The 24,840-nt window shown below is 46.5% G+C and overlaps 1 protein-coding gene across 2 annotated transcripts in view; it reads left to right on the top strand.

The window, feature by feature from the left end:
* The window catches only part of TMEM39A (transmembrane protein 39A), a 29,337-nt gene extending 5,385 nt beyond the window's left edge, over nt 1-23,952 (top strand). The window contains exons 2-10 of one of the 2 annotated variants that reach the window (XM_065572971.1): nt 2,164-2,330; nt 13,042-13,235; nt 14,211-14,433; nt 17,339-17,422; nt 19,066-19,220; nt 19,726-20,074; nt 20,974-21,161; nt 22,182-22,302; nt 23,454-23,952. In XM_065572971.1, coding sequence (XP_065429043.1) covers nt 13,123-13,235; nt 14,211-14,433; nt 17,339-17,422; nt 19,066-19,220; nt 19,726-20,074; nt 20,974-21,161; nt 22,182-22,302; nt 23,454-23,687 — 1,467 coding nt within the window. In that variant the 5' untranslated portion in view covers nt 2,164-2,330; nt 13,042-13,122 and the 3' untranslated portion in view covers nt 23,688-23,952. The remainder of the gene's footprint in view (nt 1-2,163; nt 2,331-13,041; nt 13,236-14,210; nt 14,434-17,338; nt 17,423-19,065; nt 19,221-19,725; nt 20,075-20,973; nt 21,162-22,181; nt 22,303-23,453) is intronic. The other variant, XM_005292667.5, reaches the window with a different exon arrangement.
* Nucleotides 23,953-24,840: the final 888 nt, after the last annotated feature.

The following is a 24,840-nucleotide window of genomic DNA, read 5'->3' as shown; positions in this document are numbered from 1 at the left end:
TTCCACTGTGGATAAATACTTAAATAGTCATTGGACTAGACAGAGAGAAAATGGGAATGAGTCTTTAGTCCAGTGGTTAGGGCACCACGGTGGGAGACTCTGGCTCCAGTGTCCCTGCTCCACTCATTTTTTCATTATTTATCCAGAGTACAGCAGCTTCAACAGGAGAGATTGAGGGAGCCTCAGATCAGACTACCTTGGATCCTAGTGGTTAGAGCACTCTCTTAGGATTTGAAGATGAGTCTTCCCCATCTCTTCTCCCCTGCTGACAGAGAGGGGAGAATTGTACTGGGTCTACCATATCCTAGGCAAGTGCTGTAGTGATGGACTAAAAGTTATAAGGTGGTTTGCTGCTGCTGCCGCCGCCTCCTCCCAGATTGCGCCCCCATGTAAATTAGTTGGCCAAATGCTTGTCTTCCCCTGATTTGTGAATTGCTCTGGGGCTTAGGTGGGAGACAGGTGTCCAGACACCTTGAAGGAGGCAGCAGTGTGCATGCCCAGAGGCTTGCAGTAACGCAAATACTGAGGGAAATGTTGCGCTGAAAAACTTAGATGCTGAGTGAGTTTATGCAGTGTTCAGCAGCAGTTTTGTGGATCACAGTATAGCCAAAATTAGGATGTGGGCACCCAGACCCCAGACATAAGAACCTAAGTACCTTGTGGTCCCACGTTCTATGCCCAGAAATCAGGACAATCTGAAAACTAAGATCGCTCTGGCAGTATTAAATCAGCCAGCATTACTGTTGTGTATTTATGGCCTAAACTCAGTTTAGGTATCTAAATGCACACTAAGGGACCGAAATAAATGTAGCCTGGTATTCAAAGGAGCAGATACTATGAGAAGCTGGGGGAGCTCAGCTCTTCCGGAAATCAAGCCACTTTTACTCAAGTCCCTAAATGCAGATTAAGGTGCAAGAACCCAAATTTTAAAATTTTGGCCAATTCTCAGCCCACTCCCTCTTTCCCTTGTTAAATGTGAACCTTAATGTTATGGAATTAGTGCAGACTATTAATATATGGGAGGGCTGAGTTAAGGTTGCAGGAACTACTTGAATGCTTGGAATCTGACTTTTTATTCCCTGATCTTGCAACCTTAATTCTGCAGTAATGTTTTTTTTTTTTTCATTGTACTTGAATATATTTCTTTTCCCAGGCCTGAGGCCTGCTACCCTGTTCTGCTCTATGACAAAGAGGCTGCAAAGCCAACTTAGCTGGCTCCAGAGAAATACCTCTGGACAGTAGCTCTGGGTCCCCCTTCCTGCACAGCCCCACGCATAGGGTGGGAGGGAGGGAGGGGCGGCTTAAAGGATAGCTGGAATGCTGTGTACTCTGATCACTCTGGGCTGCAGAGCAACCCATTGAGAGCTGCCTTATGTTATAGCAGATTCAGCACCACTTACATTTTTGTAAAGTGTCTAGCACATTTGGGGCCCTACTGTAATATCTATAAAGATTAAATAATATGCCCCATCGCCCCCAGTCAAGTAGAGGTTAATATTTTTTTAAAGGGGATAACGTTATATTTTTTAAAAAGTGATTAGAAAACTCTGTTCCTAGTACTCTAAACTTCTTTTACTTTTAGTAAGCTGAGTGTTGTTGTTAACATAGCATTATAAACTGCTTAGTGCTTAACAGAGACAGACAAGACAGGGATCAAATTCTGCTCTCAGTTACAGCAGAAGTTTGAGCCCCTCAAACCCAACCCATCTCCACAACTTTTGGGAGTTCCCTCATGGGCCATGTGTGTGGTGAGCCTGTGTCTCCACACGTCTCTGTGTCTCTCCCTACTTTCTTCTAGCTCTTCACGAAGCACAGGTACCGTGGCCTTCTGGGTGACTTTCATGATAGGCGTAGGGCTTCCAGAGCATGATTGGGGAACTGGTACAATTTAATGCTGACCTCCATGGTTCTGACTTGCTCAGAGAGCTCCCACAGGCGAAGGGGGGGGGGGGGTGATGATGCCACATGAGCAGCCTTCCCCCCGATTAGTCTCCTTGGAGAACTTACTCAACCCCCAGCACTGGCTTTTCTGAACAATACTCCCCACCACCAGATCTGTTGCTCTATGCTCCCCTCTTGGGGTGGGGGAGCATATTCCTTCCCCCTCCTTCCCCAACCATTTTACAGTGTGAAACTTGTTAACAGGTGCATTTTTTTAAATAGGTGAATCTTCAATCATTTGACTTGGCTAAATCATTCATTAGACATCACAATGCCTCGTGAAAGGTTTCCTGACATCTTTAATGGGGCATGTGCATTCTACTAAGTCATTTCCAGGCCTGTTTGACTTTTTGGACTGAACATTTTGCAAGCGGAAGCAGAGACTTCTGGTGAGAAGTAGACAGTATGCATTATGCAACCTGGCTTGTAAAAGCCAGGAGGTCTGGCTGACTGTTACAGTACATGCTACTGCTGCATGTGCCTGTGGGTGCAGGTTCAGAATTGTTGATTTAAAACAAAAGTGTCAATGGATCTCATGGTCTGGGAATGTCTTTAAAGGAGCATGCAGGTAAACTCAGTAGGCTAAATCAGTCCCTGGGTTTAATTAATCACTTCAGTGGAGTTACACTGAGAATGAGTCAGCGTGGCCTGTTGTATTTTTCTTGGGTGAGATTCCCCCCTTCCCCCTCCCATATGCTTTTGTAGGGTCCTGAATGCTTACTTCCATCAAAGTCAATGAGAGTTGAAGGCACTTGCACCTGGCAGGAGGCATTCATAACCTCCCAGGGCAAGATGATTAGTTATAGTGTCTTACGTAGTTAAATATTTGCTATCTAGATCCCACAGAAAATATATATATAATACATATACATACACACACCTCTACCTCGATATAACGCTGTCCTCGGGAACCAAAAAATCTTACCGTGTTATAGGTGAAACCACGTTAAATTGAACTTGCTTTGATCCACCGGAGTGCGCAGCCCCGCCCCCCCGGAGCACTGCTTTACATCCGAATTTGTGTTATATCGGGTCGCGTTATATCGAGGTAGCGGTGTATAAGCAATGTATATCCGAGCAATGGCATGTGTGACTGTGTATATACAGGCTCCCATACACAAATTAAATGTTCAGAACAGCTTTTAAAAATACCTGTCACAATTTCACTGTCTCCATAAGTGTGAATTGGCAGTTGCTAGAAGTTGCCATTGCACTGATACTCTCCAGCATGAATTCTAGCCTAATGACATGGAATAGGACTCGGGCAGTTCATCTCTCATTTCATTGCACAAGAAAGCAGGGACATTCAAAGTTGCTGCAAGGTAAATTCTGATTTTTTAGATATATTACAGGTAAATTTAACATCAAACACAGACGCACATACTAGAATTTGAAACAGCTTTGAAAATTTCCATCTTTCTGATTGGTAAAAATCCTAGTGATTTCTGCTTTGTTTTATGCGTTGTACTGATTGAATTACCTTTTATATTAAAAATTGTACTTGGTAAACAGGCACGGACAGGAGAAACGCTGCTTTTGTTTGTTTAAGAAAATCTTGTAAAAACAATGAGCAGTTACAGTAAAAGCTTTTTTACCCAGTATGTTGGGGAATTGGGAGTACCAGTAAGTGAAGAATGCCAGTTAACTAAGAGGGAAGGAGTTTGGGTGCGGGAGGGGGCTCGGGGCTGGGGATTGGGGCTGGGTTTCAGGGTGCTGATCTGGGGGGGCTCTGGTTCACCTCGGGCGGCTCCCCACAAACGGCAATCTGTCCCTGCTGTTCCTTGGTGGAGGCATGGCAGGTGGCTCTGCGCACTGCCCCCACCCCGCCCTGAGCGCTGGCTCTGCAGCTCCCATTGGCCGGGAACTGCGGCCAATGGGAGCTGCAGGGGCTGCCTGTGGGCGGAGGCAGCGCGCAGAGCCGACTGCTGCGCCTCCGCCTAGGAGCAGCCGGGACAGGTTGTCGCTTGCGGGAAGCTGCCCAAGGTGAGCGCCCCCCAGATCTGGCACCCCAAAACCCATCCCACGCCTCAACTCCCTTCCCCAAGCCCCCTCCCGCACCCAAATTCCCTCCTAGCACCCGCGCTGCAGCCCCATACCCCCTTCCGCATGCCAAACCCCTCGTGGCCATTCCTCTGCCTCGGAGCAGCAGGGACATGTTGCTGCTTCCAGGGAGCCAGGTAGGGAGTCTGCTGGCCCCCACCAACTGGACTATAAACCAGACTTTCTGTGAAGATTAGAAATGCTGGTTTATGGAGCTTTCCGGTTGGTACAGGGCCAGATAACACAGCTTTTACTGTATGTAGTGCTGTACAAACATTAACTACCCCCCTGCAAGGCAAAGAATAATCCCTGTTTTACAGATGAGGAAATTCAGGCCCAGAGAGGTGAAGTGATTTGGTCAAGGTATCACAGCAAGTCAGTGGAAGAGCTAGAACATCGGAAGTTCCTGGCTCCCAGTCCTGTATGTGGGCCACTAGGTCATGTGTCTTTTGTGTGAGAGGCTTGGTGAGAATATTTGGGGCTTCTCAGAGTTTGTAGTAAACCCTGATTTTTTCAGTAGTTAACTTGACCATAAAAAAATTGCCACTGGCTGAAATTAGCACACAGTATCCGAGGTCAGAATCTTTTTTTGTCATACAAGTGGCTTTAAAAATAACCTTTTTTCCCCTCCACTCACATAACTCACAATATTTAAATCCTCAGTGCTCCTAGCTGAAATTTCCCTCTGCATTTTCATGCAGTGGGCTGTCAACTAGAGGGCTGCATGTCTGCTCTTCAATGGTGGCTGCGTTTCAGTGATACTGTATGTATGTACAGTTGTTTGTCTTCATTCCACAGAATTTAGCAATTCAAGAATTGTGTGTTTATATACACATACAGTGGCAATAAATTGGCTCATGTGCACTCTGCCTGCTAATCCAACAGTCCAACTTCTGAGCTGCTTCAGAAATGCCATTTATAAAACTGTTGTGTTTTTTTTAATTTCCCCCAAAATTATTCTATCTTGAGGCCGAGGGTGGGTGATATTCAACCCTGGACTAGTGGCACATTTGAGGTCTAAGATCTCATAACTCATCAGGTATAGAAGCAGTTGTTTTATACCAGTGAGATGAACGGGGAATTACTCATTCCTATTAGTGTATAAGGCTTTTGTTTCTAGCCCTGGTAGGATGTGAGATATCAGACCTTATAACTGTGTCATTATTATGTATAGAAATGCTATTTTGGGTATCAAGCTTAAACTGTTTCCAGCTCTCGGATGACAAAGCCAAATGGCTTTTGGGTAACGTTCTTAGTTTAGTAATTCCTGCCAGCTTCTTTATTTTAAATCTCACATGCTGGATGAGACTTGAGCATTGCTGTCCCCTTCCTTTTATGATTGAGAAACATAGGAATAGTAAGACCAAAATAGACCAATGATCCAACTAGTCAGAACTCTTGTTCTAGAACAGACCAGCTCTGCAGTTCTTTCTCCTTGTCTTACCAGAACAAACCAATGCTGTCTGTAGTCCTGTATCCTGCCTTTGACAGATACTAATGCCATATTACAAAGGAGGCCGAAGAACCCACTGTGCCGCTGGGTAATTGTGTAACCCTATACTCTTGGTGAGAAATTTCTTCCTGACTGTTGGCTGTTGATCAGTTTACGCCCTGAGGCATGAAGACTGATGGCTCCTGTAATTTTTTCCATCCTTGCTAGCATAACTACAAATGTCCTCATTCATACAACTATTTAATCCTTCATTACAATTTTACTAAGCTGTTTGCTTCAACAGCATCCTGCAGCAGTGAGTGCCATGGGATAATTATATATATATTTTCTCTTACTGCTTTTAAAGTTATGCTTTGTTTTTCTATTAAGGGAAGGGTTCAGTAAGAGTGCCTGACTGCCTCCTCCCACACACATTTTCCCCTGTACCTTAAAGATGGCCAGGTCCCATCCCCACCTCTGAAAGTCTCTTCTTCACACCCCTCCATTAAGGCGGTCTGAGGGAATGGCTGAGGGGTATAAAAATGAGGTGTGTATAGATGTGTCCCAAACTTGCAGTGAGTATGCCCCAAAAATGTAGCTAAATTGAGCCCCATGCACTTTGCTGTGGGTGTTTTTTTCAGGTGAGACTTTCACACCCAAGCTCCTGTCTCCTGCATGTACATTGAGTGCCATGGAAGTTTTAAAGAGCAGGTGTTTGTCCCATTGTCTTTGATCAATACTTTCCACACCAGTGCCCTTCTTGCCGGCCGTTTTCCTCCTCAGAGATGAATGCATTTCAGTGGTACTGTGTATATATACAGCAAATGAGGCTTTGTCTGTCTTTCATTATTAATTTCTGCACTTTTCCCAGTTTTGGGTCACACACTGATTGGCTCCTTTCCATTTGCCAATATTGTGCTTTATGGTGGAACCCTGCATTAGTCGGCTTGTTACTTCTGAATTTAAATTCTGAAGGAGAAAGGAATTCTCAGTCACTGATTAAAAATGAATCCAATAGTACTGATGATGAGTCCCCTGGCCCTGGATCTTGGAACAGATTTGAAGCCTTAACTCTGAATTTGCTGGATCAGTGGCTCTAGAGTCAGACCTTGACTATGCTTTATAATTTTTCTCTCTCTCTGGTGGTTTAATACTCTCTTTATCTGTTGCTTCCGAGTGTTCCATGCAGCGCGGGAACATGGAAAATGTGCTGACTTCAGAGGTCTGCTAACTGGTTATGTCTCCCTGAATGGGGGAGGGGTACAGGGTTCTGCTTCCAGGTGGCAGGTGTGTTCATGTATTACCAGTGGGTGTTGAAAAGTTGTGTTTATTGCTGGGGGCTGTGCAAGCCAAATATTTAGTTTGCAGTCTGACAACCTGTCGGTTATTTCTGCATGAAAATGGGTTTGGAAAAATGTAAGTACAACCTCCGTTTTAGCTCGTGTGATGCTAGTACAATGCTGTAGTACAAGTACCATCTCAGTTTTAGCTACAGCAATGTGACAAAGCAAGCAGTGTTATTAATGGTTAGAGCACGGGACTGGGAGTCAGGACTCTTACCTTCTGTTCCTAGCTCTACGTTATGCTGGGCATGTCACCTGGCTTCTCTCTGTCTAAACTTCTCCATCTGTAAAATGGGGACAAAGATTCTCTGGTTTCGGAGGCTGTGCAGAGGGTTTAAAACAAGTTAGAAATTGGCCTTAATGTCAGGACATGCTGTAGAAGTTTGTTGAAGAGAGAAAAGCATTTTTTTCCCCCCAAGGTGTATGTAATGTAACTTAATTGATCCTTTAGGCATGGGATTAAGCTTTGTTAGATGAATGGAAGTCTGGGATTAGATTGATCGGGGAAAGGAGTTGATTGGGGCAGCTATAGCCAAGGTTCTTAGCGTTATTTGTTTGATTTTGGGGGGGGGGGGATTAAATAGGGGAGGAAAAAGAAGAGAGAGAAAGGAATGGAAGGATTGTATATTTTTACAGTAAAAGTCATACCTCGACTTTTATTTGTTATACTCCCAAAAGCCAGAGGATTTTGTCCTGCTCTCCTCTATCCTTCCTCTGGGTAGGAAGCTCCCTTTGTGGCTCTGTCTGCCCTTTGCAAACCAGGCATTCCAAACAAACCATTGGTTTGAATACACTGAGCTTCTCTCATCTGTACAGCTGCTCGTGTCCACTTGCAGCTGCTGTCCCAAGTGTTCTGCAGGTGGTGGCTGTACCATTCAGTTGCAGCACCTGGGATGAAGTCTGTCATTCAGACTTGGCTGAACTGATGTAGTCTTAAAAAGTCTCTTGCCACAAGAATTGCAACGGCACTTGTTCAGCCAGTCCTCTGAACCCCAACCCAGTGAATGCAGTGCCCCATGTTTGGAAATTACACAGAAGCCCCTGCTCCCAGAAGCAGGGCAAGACAATATGGGGTAGGTACTGGAAGGGTCCTAGAGTGCGCTGGTCCTGGTGTGGTTATAAGATGTGCTATGCCATAGGAATAAATGAGGGGACCTGCCACATCATGTAGTTACCTCAAGCGAGGGAACTGTCACAGGGACATCAGAAGTCCCCCTGGTCTTTCTCCTCTTCCTTCCTCAGTTGTCGCCAGTCTTCTCTCTGCTCATTCCTTTTCCTTGCTGCTTACCTCCCTTCCCCCACCTTCCAGCACTAATGGATTTGGACACTGGCAGCGGTTCTAGTTCTGGTGACTAGCATCCGGGTACTGGAAATGCTGATAGCGTTCTGTCAGCTGTTGCTGATAGCTCCTTTTATGGTTACTGCTGGTAGCACTCTTCTTAGTGATTCCACTGGGACAGCTTCTTGTGCTTTCCTGTGGGTGGCAGGGTGAAGGGGCATCAGGTCGGCAACGCACAGTTTCATAGGCATGGCAGCACCCTGGTCGTTGTCTCTGCTTAGCCAGAAAGCAGGGGCCTGCAAGTGGAGAATCACGCTCACCTGTGAGTCGTGTATGTACTGTAATGTACACATGCGCCTGTAGGGCACAAGGAGATGGGATGGAGACAGGAATGTCTATTTAGGGGCTTAGAGGAAGGATACATTTTCTGTTCATGTGATCATGGTGCAGGAGGATAACAGGTGGCCTGTGCAGGACAATATGGTGTCAAATCCAGGTACCTAACAGTCTCAACAGAGAGGGCTGATATCTGCCATTTTTGTTCACTTCTTATGACTGAGACTATATACATGAAGCATCCCTGACATGCAGCCACCTGTGGGGTAGAAGGTGGCCAGTCAGAGCTCAGCAACAACAGAAATCAGGGGATCTTCACATCTTTTCAGAACTTCAAGTTCTGGGCTCCCTTCTCACCAGCTAGCATAAACTGCACGATATTCAATGTATCTACCTTGGAAGGACAAAGAGTTGGTTTGATTCCTACTGGGGTTTAAACCTGTGGCTGTAGGGAGTGCATGGATTTCAGGAATGAGGACTAGACAATCCCAAAGCCATTCGTTTTAGTAATTGTTTTTGAAGCAATGTTACAAGATAATTAAAAATTCTCAATATTCTTATTTGAGAGAATACATAAGCATATTAGACAACTTTTTTATTTAATTGTGCTTTTTAAAATGCAGTTCTACTCTGAAAAGTGACTGTGAAAATGGCATCTTGGGATATTATATTTGTCTCTTGATGACTTCAGATCAAATTACTCTGTTTACAAGTTTCAGAGTAGCAGCCGTGTTAGTCTGTATCCGCAAAAAGAAGAACAGGAGTACTTGTGGCACCTTAGAGACTAACAAATTTATTAGAGCGTAAACTTTCGTGGACTACAGCCCACTTCTTCGGCCCGAAGAAGTGGGCTGTAGTCCACGAAAGCTTACGCTCTAATAAATTTGTTAGTCTCTAAGGTGCCACAAGTACTCCTGCTCTTCTGTTTACAAGTAAAAGGTTTTTTTTTTTTTCCAACTGCCAGCCCTGCAAACTCAAACTAGGATCTGAGAGCTAAGCTGGGTGCTTTTCAGCTTGCACATCATCACCAGCAACAAAGCCTGTGAATAACAAATACTGCCTTCAGTGCAACCCCATTTTGCCTTGGGTTTCAGAGCTACAATTGATAGAAGGTTTTGGCTGTGCATTTGGAACAGTTTTGAGAAACAATTCTGCTGGTGGTGCACAAGCCAGAATAGACTCCAGCTCACTCTCCAGTAGTTGTGCTGGCACTGCAGAGGTAACGAGTAAAGAGAAGAACATACTTATTTTTGTCTCACATGAGCAGCTTGATACACGTAGGGGTCGGGTGTGTTGGAATAAGAGATTATGGGCACTGTTACGCAGTCGCTTTTCAGAGTTGAACCATACCTTAAATGAAATAATTAAAAACCTTAAATATTCTGTTTTTCTTAAAGGAACACTGGCTTTAAGGCCCAAAATGTAGTTTTCAGTCCAAATTCATTCCTGTTATAGCTGCATTGACTTCCCCGGAGTTAAACCGAGGTGAATCTGGCCCATTTGTGTTTATTAAAACAGTGGGTGGTGTGCAAGTTTTGCTCTTATTTACACCAGGGGACTTTGAGACTGACTCCACTGAAGTCAGTAGAGTTCTATCCACATAAATCATGAATAACAGAGATCAGAGTTTAGCCCTGTATGTGTGTATAGGGATAAGAAAGGCAGATTTTAAAAAACCTATTGTGAGTAGAATGTTTTTAATTTAATTGAAAAGGGTTTTTATATACACTCTTATTTAACAATGGAAACCCTCCAGCATCTGTGCTAAGGCCTAAAACCAGAAGGTGAAAGTGGCCACTCTGCTTTCAGTGTGCAAGCTGATAAGTAAACAAACTCCATAAATTGCTAGACACAAATTAGATTTGTTAAATTCTTTGCATGAATTATTGAATGTGCAATGGATAACACAGGGAAAGAATTTTTGTAAGTGCCCCTTTAATGCCTATAGTTAAATAACTGGCCCCTGGATATGATGCCCCATAAAGCATTCCTTTAGGGAGAATTAGATTAATAGTTTTCCCAGTTTATAAAATAATCTCGTTTTGCTTAAAATGCCTTTCAAAGTTATTCCTTTAATGTTTTAGAGTCTTCCATCCTTCCCTCTCTCATAGTTTATAAGAAGTCTCAGGAAGCTGCAAGTGAGTTCTACAGTATATATTGCCCCTTCTGTAGGATAGATGCTGGTTTGTTATTGTACAGATGCTCATGACTGAAAGTGGCCAGTGGGAAGTCCCCTACATGGCCAACACATCAATTGCACAGAACTCCTTTATTAGTGATTTGCCTTACCTAACCTGTCATAAGCAGGGGAGGAGCTCTGTCGTTTGAGCATTGGCCTGCTAAACCCAGGGTTGTGAGTTCAATCCTTGAGAGGCCGTTTAGGGATCTGGGGCAAAAATCTGTCTGGGGATTGGTCCTGCTTTGAGCCGGGGGGTTGGACTAGATGACCTCCTGAGATCCCTTCCAACCCTGATAGTCTATGATTCTAAGCACAAGTGCTCCACTGAGAGCTTAGTCCATGGCAAGTTTGAGGTCTAATAACCATTAGTGACTTAAGAAAAGACAACATCATTTTCTTTTTAAGGTGACTTCAAAGACTTTTTTTTTACAGTTGAACTTGTACCCTCTTTTCCTTCATTACAATAGATTTTTAAAAAAGCCTGTCGTTTCTTTTCTGCTTGTATTTTACCTTAAAATATCAGAAACCTCAAGTCTAGCCTTCCCTAATTTTGCTGGAGAACTCTAAAAGGTCTAAAGAAACTACTGCAAGTTTTCATGCATGAATTGAAAAGGCAAAGAGGCTTCAATTCTTCACAATGTTAATTGGTTATTACAGTTCACTTGATATTAACCAAAAAAAGTTTTAAATAAATAACAATTAAAAAAAAAAGTACTTTCTCTCACAGCCCAGGTTGCTCAACTTTCACTCTCTTGGCTGTAGCTGTGTCACCATTTCACTAGTTCTCCAGGCACCATAATTTCTCCCACTCCAGACAAAACTTGAAATTCTACTGTACAAACATAAACGGGTTAAAAAAGGGGGGAGGTCTTTAGTACATTCTCCCCTCCCCCCCTCATTTTTGCAGGCCACCTTTACAGAGGCACATGCAAAATAGTCATCTCAAAAACAGCTCAACCGATCTTGTTGAAACTTTATGAAAATTGGCCTTCAGCTGGAGAGTATGCATAAGACATTTTAATACAAAATGGAAGTTCTTTGAGGACATGTTTAGGGTGGAATGGCTCTTCAGTAAGCTATGTCCATGATGGCAGTGATATGACTCGCTCAACATACTTCTTGGCATCTCTGCCAGCTGTGACTACTTAGGATTTTAAAGGAGGTGATAATTGGCTTATAATTAGAGAGAGGGGCCATCTGCAAATTTTAAAGCCAGATCCAAATTTTCCTAGAAGTTTGGGGTGTTCGGATGCAGGGCTTTGATTCAGGCTCAGTTCTTGCTCTAACTTATCGGAAGGTACACTTTTTCGGAAACTTACAAACAGGTCAGTGTGCTTTTAGTCTGGGTTTCACCTTCGAGATCATGATCCTGGAAAGTTGGCCAACATGGAGTGACTTGCAGGACTGAGGCTCCAATTTACAGCTGTCACTCACATTTTGTCTATCTGTTAACTATCAAATCCCACTAAAATCCTGTAAGGATAAGTCATAGATATATTTTAAAAAACAATAATCATGGAATTGGTGACTGCTGCGCCAGAAGATCCAGCTTTGTACTATAAATCTGAGCTTCACAGTTTCTATGGATCGATTTTAAAAAAAAAAAAAAAAAAAAAAAAGTAAACACATGCTAGTTTTCAGTTTAAAGAAATTAGTAAGTTCACATGCATTAAAAAAGCTTGCTTTTATAAAGGGCGGAGAGTGATTGTAAGACATTCACATCTCTCTGGGGTTAATACTATTGGACTTTTGTTTCCTACCTTACAATACACTTGAGAGATATACACACACATATATCTTCTACCTTAGGATCCTGTCTGTTCTGGAAATCAAACCATTTTAGTTAGAACCATGTTTAAACATGACTCTTGCTAGCAATGCAGTAAGATGGTTTTCTTTGCCAGTGTAGAGTGAGATGCTGTTTGCTAACACTAGCTGTAGACTAGTCAATAGCTGACACTGTTTGAAGTCCAGTGTACACAGAGCCTCATTATCCACCAACTTCAAAAACTGTTTTCCAACTGTAAATTGTTTTAGAAAATTATGGAGAACAGCACATCTTTCACAGTTTCTTACATTGAAGCAAAGAGAGGTTCATTTCATTCTTGCTGTTACACTAGAGCACATACTTCTTCTTTGCTTAGTGACTAGAGATCATCTGTCCAGCTTCTCAGCCAACAGAAGGTTATACTGTTCATTGGCAGTTCATTTACACAATCACTTCTTAAACATTCAGACATATTAGAACTATGCCTTTACCTGTAAGCACTGTTCCATCCTATTTATTCAGGCAGACAAGGGACCTAAGATTGTTTTAAGGGGTCATTGGCCCCAGAGTATTGGTAGGAGTCTCAGGTGTGCCAGAAGTTTCTGTACAAATAAATGTGGATGGGTTGACCTGGTTTCAACTGTGAGGTGGATCACTGGAAGTTTACAGCTTAGTTAACACCACTGTTCTCCCCCTCCCCTTCCCCTGCTTTCTCCCCTGCAGAGCTGGGAAGGCTTTGGGGTTGTTGTCTGGGTCTCAGGGCAGAGCCTGCTGGAGGCACTGGAAGTGGATCGGTTCCTGGTCATGCCCGGTGGAAGGAGGGGACCCAGTCGGCAGCAGCTAAGCCGTTCAGCTTTGCCTTCTCTCCAGACTTTGGTTGGCGGGAGCTGTGGCAACGGCACTGGTCTGAGAAACAGGTGAGGACAAAACAGTATGGCCAGCAAGACACACTATGATACAGTGAGAAAGTGTTTTCTAATGGTTAGAGCAAAAGCCTGGAAACCAGGAAGCCTGTGTTCTGTTCTAAGGTCTGTGAAGCAGTCTTACCTAATGGCTGAAGCAGCAGATTGGCAGACCAGAACCTTGAGTTCTTTTCAGTGGCACTGGGAGGGAGCAGCTCTAGTGGTTAGAGCACAAGCTGGGACCCAGGACTCCTGCATTCTATTCTTGGCTCTCCGAAGGAGTGTGGTCTGTGGTTAGAAGGGAATTCCTAGATTGTCCCCCTGCTGTGCCACTGACTGACCCATTTCCTATTTGTTTTACATTTTAATATCTGTCCCAATGGGAGAATTGTGGCCCTTTCACAAGCATAGCATTCCTCCTGTGTCACTGGAAAGGACAGAGTGATAGAGACTAGGAAGGCACAATTCTCATCTGTTTCCCCAGCAGCAAGATTGGGGGCCGTGAATCCTAGAACTGTGCAATCCTAGCCCGTTCTGCTCTGTTCTCTGCAGCGCTACTGGGGAATCACTGTAATGTGTCCGAGCATAGGCGTGATTCCCCCTCTGCTGCGGGGTGGGAGGAAAGCTAGAACAGAAGTGTGTGTAAGGGGAGATGCGCTGCCACTAGGGTATGAGGTTGGGAAGTAACTTCTCTTCTTTATGCCTTAGTCCTCCTCTGTGAAATGGTAATAATAATTCTGACCTCCTGGAGAAGTTGAGAGGCATCTATGGAAGAGGCCAGGGAAGGGTGTCGACCGTGTTAAGATGAGTAGGGAGCATCTACTTGCCCTCTGCTAGATGTGTGAATGATGCAAACTCTGGTCAGCAGGGTTCTGCTTTCCTTAATCCCATGCCCCCACAGCATTCAGTAATGACCCTGAAACCTTAGGGAGGCAGCTTGAGGCAGTACAGGATGCTGACCCTACAATTAATGGCGTCTGTCTGTTTCAGGAATGGTAGTGCAATCAGCCTCTCAGCTCCTCCCATAACGGCCCTGATCACCCCAGAGCCTGTGCGTCACTGCCGGATCCCTGACCTGCCACTGGACGGGAGCCTTCTCTTTGAATTCCTCTTCTTCATCTACCTGCTAGTGGCCCTCTTTATTCAGTACATCAATATCTACAAGACTGTCTGGTGGTATCCCTACAATCACCCTGCCTCCTGCACCTCTCTGGTGAGTTCCCCATTGTGACGTTCCCTGGTGTTCTCTGGACTGGTGATCTGCTAGGTCACTCCAATCCTCGACTCTGGGAGCCAGCCTTACCCTGCTCTGCTGTGAGAACCCCCACTGCCTGGCTGTTCACGCACAGCCTCTAGCACAGGGGTAGGCAACCTATGGCACGTATGCTGAAGGCGCCACGCGAGCTGATTTTCAGTGGCACTCACACTGCCTGGGTCCTGGCCACCAGTCCGGGGGGCTCTGCATTTTAATTTAATTTTAAATGAAGCTTCTTAAACATTTTAAAAACCTTATTTACTTTACATACAACAATAGTTTAGTTATGTATTATAGACTTATAGAAAGAGACCTTCTAAAAACGTTAAAATGTATGACTGGCACGCGAAACCTTAAATTAAAGTGAATAAATGAAGACTCGGCTCACCACTTCTGAAAGGTTGCCTACCCCTGCTGTAGCATGTAAGCTGCTCCCAGCTACATGAGTGAGCACTTTTGGCCAGCCGCTGCTTGGATTGTGCAACCAAATGACACTAGCCAATATCTCCGTTCCCAGACACAACCCTAGGAACCTCCGTATTGCATTGTCCAGTTATGCCCGCTGGACACTGCAAGCTTATGAGTTCATCAATTTAACAAATAAATTCATATGTAGCAGGCTTGTTATCCCAAGGGGAGTCTCTGGCATGCTTCAAACCAAAAGCACTGCTTCAGGTAGAATAAACAATCAAACTTATTAACTACAAAAGATAGATTTTAAGTGATTATAAGTCAAAGCACAAGAAGTTAGATTTGGTCATATGAAATAAAAGCAAAACACATTCTAAGCTGATTTTAACACTTTCAGTGCCCTTACAAATTTAGATGCTTTTCACCACAGGCTGGCTGGTTGCCCTTCAGCCAGGCTCTCCCCTTTGATCAGCACTTCAGTCGCTTGGTGGTGGTGTCTGTAGATGGAGGTGGAAGAGAGAGAGAATGGCAAACGTCTCTCCCTTTTATCATGTTGTTTCTTCCCTCTTGGCTTTGCGCCCCCCCTTTCCCCTCGAGTCAGGTGAGCATTACCTCATCGCAGTTCCAGACTGACCAAGGGAAGGGGAGTGACCCCACTCGAGAGTCCAACAGATCTTTTGTTGCTGCCTAGGCCAGTGTCCTTTGTTTCTGTCAGGCTGGGCTGGGTTTGTCCCATACATGGCCTGATGAGGTGTGAGCTGCCCCTTTGCTCCTGGAGAGTTTTGCCTGGGCTTGTTTTAAGCCATGAGGACACATTTTCAGCCTTATAACTATATACATGAAATTACAACCTATGACATTACTACAACAACAATGCTCAGTGCATCATGAGCCTTCTGAAGACATCCGAGATAACAAACTTTGCATTGGATACCACACAATTATATTATAAGGATGAACATGGGGGTGCAGGGTGTTCCCCCGAGGTACTGAGTGTCACACCTATCCGCAGAGAGCCCGTGTCTCCCCATTACACAGCTTCTCCTTGTGCCTTCTTCAATCCAGAGATCGCCGAGCATTTGACATAAGTGAGCGAAATAAGCCCCACAATCCGCCAATCCGGTAGGGTTATAGAGGTGAAGAGACTTAGTCCTTTAGTTGACCTGCAAGGTCCCTTAGCGGAAATTGTAGATGAAAATGTTGATCTGATATTTACCAGTTCTAGTTTGCACCTTGGTTTTGGAATGGAGCAAAGGGTCTGTTAGACTCCTGGCTCGTGGGGTGGCTACTCCTGTAGTCAAAACCAACTGAGACCAACAGAAACCACTTGAAGAAGATAGCTGGAATTTCCATGAGAGTCACAGAGCAGAGTTAGGAATAGATACAGGAGACGGATACACTGATATATAACAGCTGTGGATCTCCACTGACTTCAGCTCTCCCGAGTTTAATGTAGGCCTTAAGCACCAACATTGCCCTATTGAGTCAGACTGGGTAGCCCAGCAAGGTGAGCATCCTGCCTTTGGATAATAGCTTATTCCTGAGGCTTCCAAGGAGGACAACCCTCCTCAGAATGCACCTAGTCAGTTAAGCAATACTGCACATGGGGTGGGTGGTAATCCTTCTTTGAAGCATGAGATTTTGATTTGACTTCTCAGTATTCATATCTATAAACATTATTGGCAATGAAATTATTTCGCTTTGTTTGAAATTCAGCTACAGTACAGGCCTGATCACTCTTCTCTGTGAAAAAAGAATGTTTTGTCTTAGACCTTCTCTGTGAAATCTACCTTAGTTATGTCATCTCTGCCCCTATCAGAAGCCAAACGTTCTCTTTCACTCGAGGAACTTCCAGGTACCAGACACCAAGTTCAGTGGCACCCAGGCTTAGCCCACTGGACAACTGTATTGGCAGTTTCCAAGGAGCCCAAAAGCTGTATCTAATTTGATACTACTGCAGCTGCTGTTAACTTTAATATAGAGCTGTGGCCTGTGGAGATGACCGTTCTCAAATCAAGCTGGAGTATTGCCTGCTGGAACTTGTAGTCTCCACAGCCCATATTGCTGCCTAAAGAACAAGGCAGGCTGCCTTGCAGAATTCTGGGAATGGCATTTTGGAAACCCTGTTTCTGGTTGGTAATCTTACCTTTCCAAGAGAATTTGTGCGCAGTGCTCCTCAAGATGCTACTGACTATAGATCTATCTTTGGCTCAGGGTTTCCTTTTTAAGCTGTAGTAGTTAAGGGAGGCGGGACCTGTGTATAGTGAATGTCTTGCTTCCTCACTCCCCAGGGGACTTCAGTGTGACGAATTTGTTAGCTTCTCTTCCCCCACAACTGGCAGACTTGGTGCTTGCTCATCAGAGCTCTTGGTTCTCCCCCTCCAGCCAGCCTGCCAGGTAGGTTTCACTGGTGCCTTCTCCTGGTGTAAACCTTTTCCTTTTCCTCCTTTAGAATTTTCACCTCATTGATTACCACCTGGCGGCGTTCATCACGGTGATGCTGGCACGGAGGCTGGTGTGGGCCCTCATCTCCGAGGTAACAGTCTGCAGTTGCTTCTTCTACCACATGTAGATACTGGTCGTAGAGAGGTCTTTAGTGAGCTGAGTGAATTCATGTGTGGGGAGGAACACTACGGGTGTGAAGGGCTGAGCACGCTGCTTTGCTGGTGCCCATGGAACTCCCCCTTTACCTCTGGGCTGTGCTCTGCTTCCTGGCTCCCACCTGCCCTGTAGCATTCAGGAGTATCCTGGCCTTTTTGTTCTCTCTTTGAGAACTGGGAGGAGGTGAAATGGTCTCACTTCCTCTGTGGAAGTCATCTGGCTGCAGGCATTTGGGAGGAGCAGCGAAGGGGATTGCAATAGTTGAGTCAGGAGGCAGTGAAGGAGAGAATAGGTTGTTCAACCAAGGCTAAATTCTGATGATGTTAGAGGGGAAAATAGGAGATTTCCAAACAAGGGAAATGTCAGAGATTCAAGAGAGTTCAAGGTCATGGCTAACTCTGAGTTGGGTATAAAATAAAGGCTGAGAAGTTAGTGAAATAGGAAGCGTGCGTAGCTGGTAGGCCTGCTCTTCTTCAGCTCTGGTTGCTTTTCATAAGCCTCCCAGGAGCACAACATTCCTTGATTTCACTGAGAATTGTGTCTGTGTATTTGAGGGCAGAAGTGGTCCATGTTTGGGCTAGGAAAGATCGCTTGGGCCGCCAACAGTTTTGCAAGTGAAAAGACAAGTGCTGGAAGCTCTAGCCACTGGGATAGTTAAAGCTGGGACAGACAGAGCGCTGGAGAACGTATACGAGGGAGCAATCCTGCCCTGCTCAGCAGGTGACTGGATTAAGTGGGACCTCAAAAGCTCTTCTCCGTCTCTGAGTTCTATCATTTCCACTTAGAATATCGTCCTCAGTAATACCTCCCCTAGGCCTTTCTTGGATTTCTATGATGATGGGGCCTTGAAACCCCTTGCTGAGACATCTGTTATATTGCCTGCTCAGTTGCTGACTCCTAAGAAATTTTTCTTAATATAATCTGCCCTGACTTCTTTGGAGACCACAAATAATTCCCTTATTGCAACCTTATCTTCTCCTTGCAAGACTGCAGCCTGTAAATTTGCTGGAGTTGGGGGAGAGAATGTTCAAAACTCAACATGTGTCTCATCATCATGGAGCAATAAAGGGCTAACAAAATACTTGTTTCCTACTTTGCGTTTCAACTTTAAAAGGCCCTATTCTAGGAATAACCTAGCACAGGGGTTGTAAACCTTCAGCACGTGGCCCATCAAGGTAATCCGCTGGCGGGCCACGAGACATTTTGTTTACGTTGACCGTCAGCAGGCACGGCCCCCTGCAGCGCCCAGTGGCCGTGGTTCGCCGTTCCTGGCCAATGGGAGCTGTGGGAAACTGCGGGCTGCAGGAACGTGCTGGCCTGTCACTTAAAGTGGGTTCAGGCTGAGCTCTAAATAGTCACTAATATTTTGGATTGTCCAAAAGAATGAGATATAAGAGCTATCTCCCAACACCCCATACCATCAGTGATGTAAGGAGATCTCTGTTCCTGGGGAAGAGGGCAGCAGTCACTCCACCTCCTGCTGGAATCCTGCTGACCCTCTTTCTTCCCCTCAAGTGCCTGCCACATAGTCATACCATGGCACTAGGTAATTCTTTTTTCTGGGTTTTGAATTTGCAGGCCTCTCAGGTGGGCGCAACGTCAGTGATTCACTACCTGGCACTGATTATGGCGCGCCTGGTGCTGCTCACGCTGTGCGGTTGGGTGCTCTGCTGGACTCTGGTCAATCTCTTCCGCAGCCATTCTGTGCTCAACCTCCTCTTCTTGGGCTACCCGTGAGTATTGCCCTTATCTTGGGGAAAGGACGGGGCCATGAGCCCTGGTGGAGGTGGGCGATGCGTGACAGCAGCCATGTTGGGAATGTTGTACGGAGAAGAGCTGCTGACCTGTGACCCACGTTGGAGGGGTGTGTGGATAGAGGAGCTCCTGGCTTCTGAGCCCCAGTTGAGTAGGAATGGGGGAGGGAGGGGTCTGAAGGAGAGGGGAGCCATTAGCCCTGGAGCCATGGAGAGAAGTGGTGGATATACTGTTAGTAGTAAGTGGGTTTATTGAACCTCTGAAGCCTGTGGGTGGGCTCACGGGTCTCCTAGCCAAGAATTTTAGAGAGACAACTCTGTGCCACGCAGAGGCTTACAAGTTGAAGGGAGGAGACCATTGGGCTCTGAGTACCAGACAGCACTGGCTTCCGTGGGGTTCTCCCTGGAGCATGCTTGTGTCTGCTCAGTGATGGCATTTGGTCTCATGTGTGGACAGCAGCCGTCTCACCCTCCTTTCCCACAGGTTCGGTGTCTACGTTCCCCTGTGCTGCTTCCACCAAGACAGCAGAGCGCAGCCCCTCCCAACGGACTGCAGCTACCTGGTGCAGGATCAGATGGTGGATGACGGGACCTCAGGCGTTGGCAGCCTAGTCAAACCCAAAGACTTCCTCTCACTCCTGCGGGAGTCCCTGAAAGAACAGTTCAATAACCCTACGGCCATCCCAACCCACAGTTGCCCCCTCTCCCCGGACCTCATCCGCAATGAGGTGGAGTGCCTGAAAGCGGACTTCAACCGCAGGATCAAGGAGGTTCTCTTCAACTCCCTCTTCAGTGCCTACTACGTGGCCTTCCTGCCGCTGTGCTTCGTGAAGGTAGCTGTTGTCCAGCTCCGGCGCTCTCTCCCCCATTTCCCCCCATCGCTGCTGCCGCCTCAGTTTTGCACGAAATCGTTGACGTGCCAGATTACTGGTTAATCCCCTTTTTTCTGTCTCCCCTTTGGCAGCCTGGATGGTGGAGTGTGGCTGCATCTGGAATGCACTAGTACCGCTCCTGGTTGGCGGATAGGTATTGCCATACACGTGATGCACCCGTGGTCCCCTCCCCGTTTACTAACCCCCATTCTCTTCCCCAGACCGACAGATAACTGTGGTCATACCACAAGTGGGCACCAGCTGCCATGTTCACCTCCCAAGTTTTGCCAAAGGTTGGGGTGTGCGTGTTCGGATCTGGGGTTTGGTTCGGCCTGTCGTAGAACAGGCCAGCAGGGAAGTCTGGACCTGAGCTAAAGATCTGAGGTGTTGGTGCCGGGGCTGTGTTTTGGTTCTCTAAATTGTGCCAGGTTCACTGTCTATTAACTAAGAAATCAGAGACTTCCACAGCCAACCCTGTTTCTGTTGTCCATTGTTGTGTGACAGGAGCTTGTTAAGATTGTCTAATCATTAATCTGCTGCAATGAAGGGAAAGGGCTTCACAGTCTATGGCGCGACCCAGGTCCATGTACACTCCATGGCTCAGCTACCCTTCTGGTATCAGCTGCTGGGGGAGGAGATGCACAGGTACATCACAGGCTGCATCATCCCCTGCCCATTCTCCTCTAGGCCCAGGAGAAGGAACTCTGAGGTGTCTCCTAGGTGGTAACCCTCCGAACTCACTGGCCTGGCAGTGCATGCCTGTGAAGTCTGGAGCTGGTCTGCTGGTTGCACACAGCACCCCCCTGTGCTCTCTGCTGGGACATGCCAGTGGTGCTAACTTCCCATCCGGTCTCTTGCAGAGCACCCAATACTACGACATGCGCTGGTCTTGCGAGCACCTCATCATGGTGTGGATCAACGCCTTCGTTATGCTCACCACGCAGTTGCTGCCCCCCAAGTACTGCGACCTGCTGCACAGATCGGCCGCCCACCTGGGCAAGTGGCAGAAGCTAGAACATGGCTCATACAGCAACGCCCCACAGCACATGTAAGTGCAGGCTGGGAGGGGTCAGTGCGCTCTCCCCATTGAACAAGGGCATTCTAAGATGCGGCTGTTCTTTGCCTGCTGGGTTTACAATGAGGAAGCTTCTCCGTTCCTCCTAGTATTAGATGGAAAGGTCATGGCTGTTCTGCTCTGTCCGTGCTGCCAGGGCCAGCACTGCCCACCCCTGAGCACTGTCAGCTTCCTCGTGGCAGTGCCCTAGCAGCGCTGGCTCTTGTTCCCTTGGGACTCTCTCTCACGCTCTTGCCACCACCTGAAGCAGTTAGTTCACACCGGGTGGTGGGATGTTTTCCGAACAGCCCCACTGACACTAATACAAAGTGCTCTTGGTTCTTGTGGTGGGAGCCATTTGGACCTTGTGGTAATGGGTAAGGTTAAGATTTTGTCACGTTTTAGAAAAAGTCACAGACAGGTTGTGGGCAGTACATCCATGGAAGCCCATGACCTGTCTGACTTTTATTAAAAATAATGTGGGGGGAGGGCTGACAGGGGATGACTGAACTCTGGGGAGGAGGATGAGAGCCCAAGCCCTGCTGTGAGGAGGTCCAGCACCTGCTCGCTCGGGGATCCAGGGTCCCCCCGCTGCCTGCGACGGCTTGGAGCTGTGGGACCGGTGACTGGGAGCTGGTGGGGGTCCCCTAAAGGCTGGGAGCTCCAGCCCTGCTGCCCCGGGGCTGAGGTGGAAAATGTCATGGAAGTCTCTGGAAGTCACAGAATCCATGACCTCCATGACATCTCATCCTTATTAATGGGGCTCTGCTTGGTCTTATTCCTGACTTCATCTTAGACTCCCTCTGTGATCTTGTCACCACTCCATGTCTCTGTTTCCCTGAAAGGAATAATGATACTCACCTGCTTTTGGCAGGTGCACTGAAATTCTCGCATGAGACATGAGCTCTTGAGCTGATCTAGGCAACACCCCCCCCCCCGCCCACCCCCCTCCCCCCCCCCCGACTATCACCACTCCTTTAGGCTAATGGCAGGTCTCTTTCTTTTTCTCCTCAGCTGGTCAGAAAGTACGATCTGGCCACAGGGCGTGCTGGTGCGACACAGTCGATGCCTGTACAAGGCAGTAGGGCCTTACAATGTAGCAGTGCCTTCAGACGTCTCCCACGCCCGCTTTTATGCAAGTATCTCTTCTCCTGATGTGTCATTCTGGGAGTGGGAGGCGGAGTTGAGCACCGCTGCAGCAGTGCAGGTTGAGATGAGACTGAATTGAAAGTCAGGCAGAAGGAATAAACTGGATTCTTTAATCCAGCAAAGCCAGGGCCTGGTCCCACCCTTTTCTTAATTTCTTGCTCTTTCCCTTGGGGCCCTCTGAAGTTTTCTAGTGTGCACTGCAGACTGGCACTAGATACAGAGCTCCACTTCAGCTATAAACACATACTTTATAGATTTGTTGCACTCTTGGTGCTAAACCTCTTACTGAAACAACTGCAGGTTAGTGACTAGCAAAGAATAAGATTTAAGGTGGTTGGACTACTTTTAGTTTGAGTCCCCAGAAGGCCTGGCTTTCTTTCCTAATTATAGGTCCCCTTTATTTTCTTTTCTCTCGGTTCAAGTAGTTTTGTTTTAAACATATGGCCCTCTGTAGTTTTGCAAACGTTTAATTCTAGATGTGGCCTGGTGCCAGCTGCTGCTGCCCTGACAGCTGAAAATGGCAAAAGAATTGAAATTCAAAGTTGCTCTGGTACTTTGCGGGCCTGGCAGTTCAGCAGAGTGGGAGGGAGAGATGGAGCCTGTATTGTCTGTTGCAGTGTGCACCTAGGTTAACATGCACCTGTTTGGGGCCCGTGTTTAACACACGGGTGAATCTCAGTTCAGCTCCTAGGGGTGAAGTGGCTGTGTCCCAAATGGGCACTCTTGTTTGCAGTCACAGCAAAAAGGCCAATATTGAATGAGCCACAGAGAGCGAACTCTCCTGTCAGTCAGGGTTGGAAGGGGAAGGGATTTCAGGTAGGGAAATTTCAGGAAGGGAAGGTAATCTCCTTCTGCTGGTTCTGGGCAGAGGGGCTTTCTACTCACAGCGCTCAGCTAACTTGAAAGCACTTTCAAGTCCACAGCAGCAGCGCATGCCATTAGCCATTCTCCAGCACAGTAACGCATTACAAAGCAGGGAATCCAGATTGCGAGAGCATTTTTCTTGGCTAGCAGCTGATCTGGACATTACAGAGTATTTACCCCAATGCCCCAGGCCCTACAACCGCTACAAAAATACTCTGTCAGCTTCTTTACCAGAGCAAACCACAAACATGCAGATTTTTCCCCCCCCTGCAGTTCCTCTTTCACCGTCCATTACGGCTGCTCAACCTGCTTATCCTCATCGAAGGCAGCGTCGTCTGCTACCAGCTGTACTCCCTGCTGCGCTCGGAGAAGTGGAACCACACCCTCTCCATGGCCCTCATCCTCTTCTGCAACTACTACGTCTTATTTAAGCTCCTTCGGGACCGGATAGTATTGGGCAGGGCCTACTCTTACCCCCTCAACAGCTACGGACTCAAGGCACATTAACCTGCCAAATGCACCAAGCGGGGGGTGGGGGGGGAACCTCAGAAAAACTATTTTCGTACAGTTCTATTTTTTTCTTGCGCTGTTTATAAATATTTAAGATATTTTATATTTTGTATACTATTGTTTGTGGGGTGGGAAGGGGGCAAGTGGCAATTAAATGTCGCTTTATAAACAAGGTGTTATTTTATATATCTATCTATCTATCTATCAAATCAGTGTGTATATACCGTATATCTATATCCATACATACAGTTATGTGAAGCAACAGGCTTGTGCGTGTGGTCACTGTGTCTGCTTTGCTCACACAATCGCACTGCCACGGTCTCTTAAGCCCTCTCTTGGGGAGCAGGGGGAGAGGGCAGGAGGAGTCTGTTACCAGGTAGAGAACTTGTCTCCTACCGTGGGAGTGTGAACAAACCCAATGGTGGAGACTAATCAACAAAGGGAACTAAAACCAGGGGATTTCCAGAGGATTTCCTCTGACTGCTTAGTACCAAGAGCCTTGCGCCCAGACACATGCTGCTCAGGGACATGTATGCCCCTCTGGTGACAGAGAGGAAAAGCATTTTGCTGCTCTAGCAGGTCAGTGCCAGGGCTTAGCACAGAAGCTAGGACTAAATCCACAAAGGAACTTAGATTCAGCATTGCACTGCCTAACGGGTGCTCGGGTGCCTGCCTAGTAGAATCCACAGCCCTGCGTTCAGTACTCAAGAATGGGAACCTTGAGAGGCAGCAAGCTGAAACGGGAGCCATCACAAAGGGACATGAGCATCTAGTTCCAGGTTGGAGGGAAGCACCTTTCTCTCATCATGACCCTTCTCCTTTAGTTAGGTGTCTGTCTGGCTTGTCACAAAAACTAGTGATAGTGGTGCCATATTAGCCCTGGGGTAAGAGCACTCGACTGGGATGCAGGAGACCCAGGTTCAGTATCTCCCTCTGTCTGATGGGGAGCAGGGATTTGAACTAACATCTCTCACAAGAGTGCTCTGACCCCTGAGTTCTGGGATCTTCTGCTGTAGGACTCTTGCCACGCTCCCTACCACTTTGTACAAATAAGGGAATGGTCATTAAGGCCAGAGAATGAGTGACTCTAGTGCTTAGCAAATAGGCTTGGCAGCATTGGATTTTTTTTTTACAATTTCACTGGATAATA

This window comes from Chrysemys picta, chromosome 1 (assembly GCF_011386835.1).
Source record: "Chrysemys picta bellii isolate R12L10 chromosome 1, ASM1138683v2, whole genome shotgun sequence".
Lineage (NCBI taxonomy): Eukaryota > Metazoa > Chordata > Testudines > Emydidae > Chrysemys > Chrysemys picta.
Note: the sequence above shows the minus strand (reverse complement) of the source record. Positions and strands in the feature narration are given on the sequence as shown.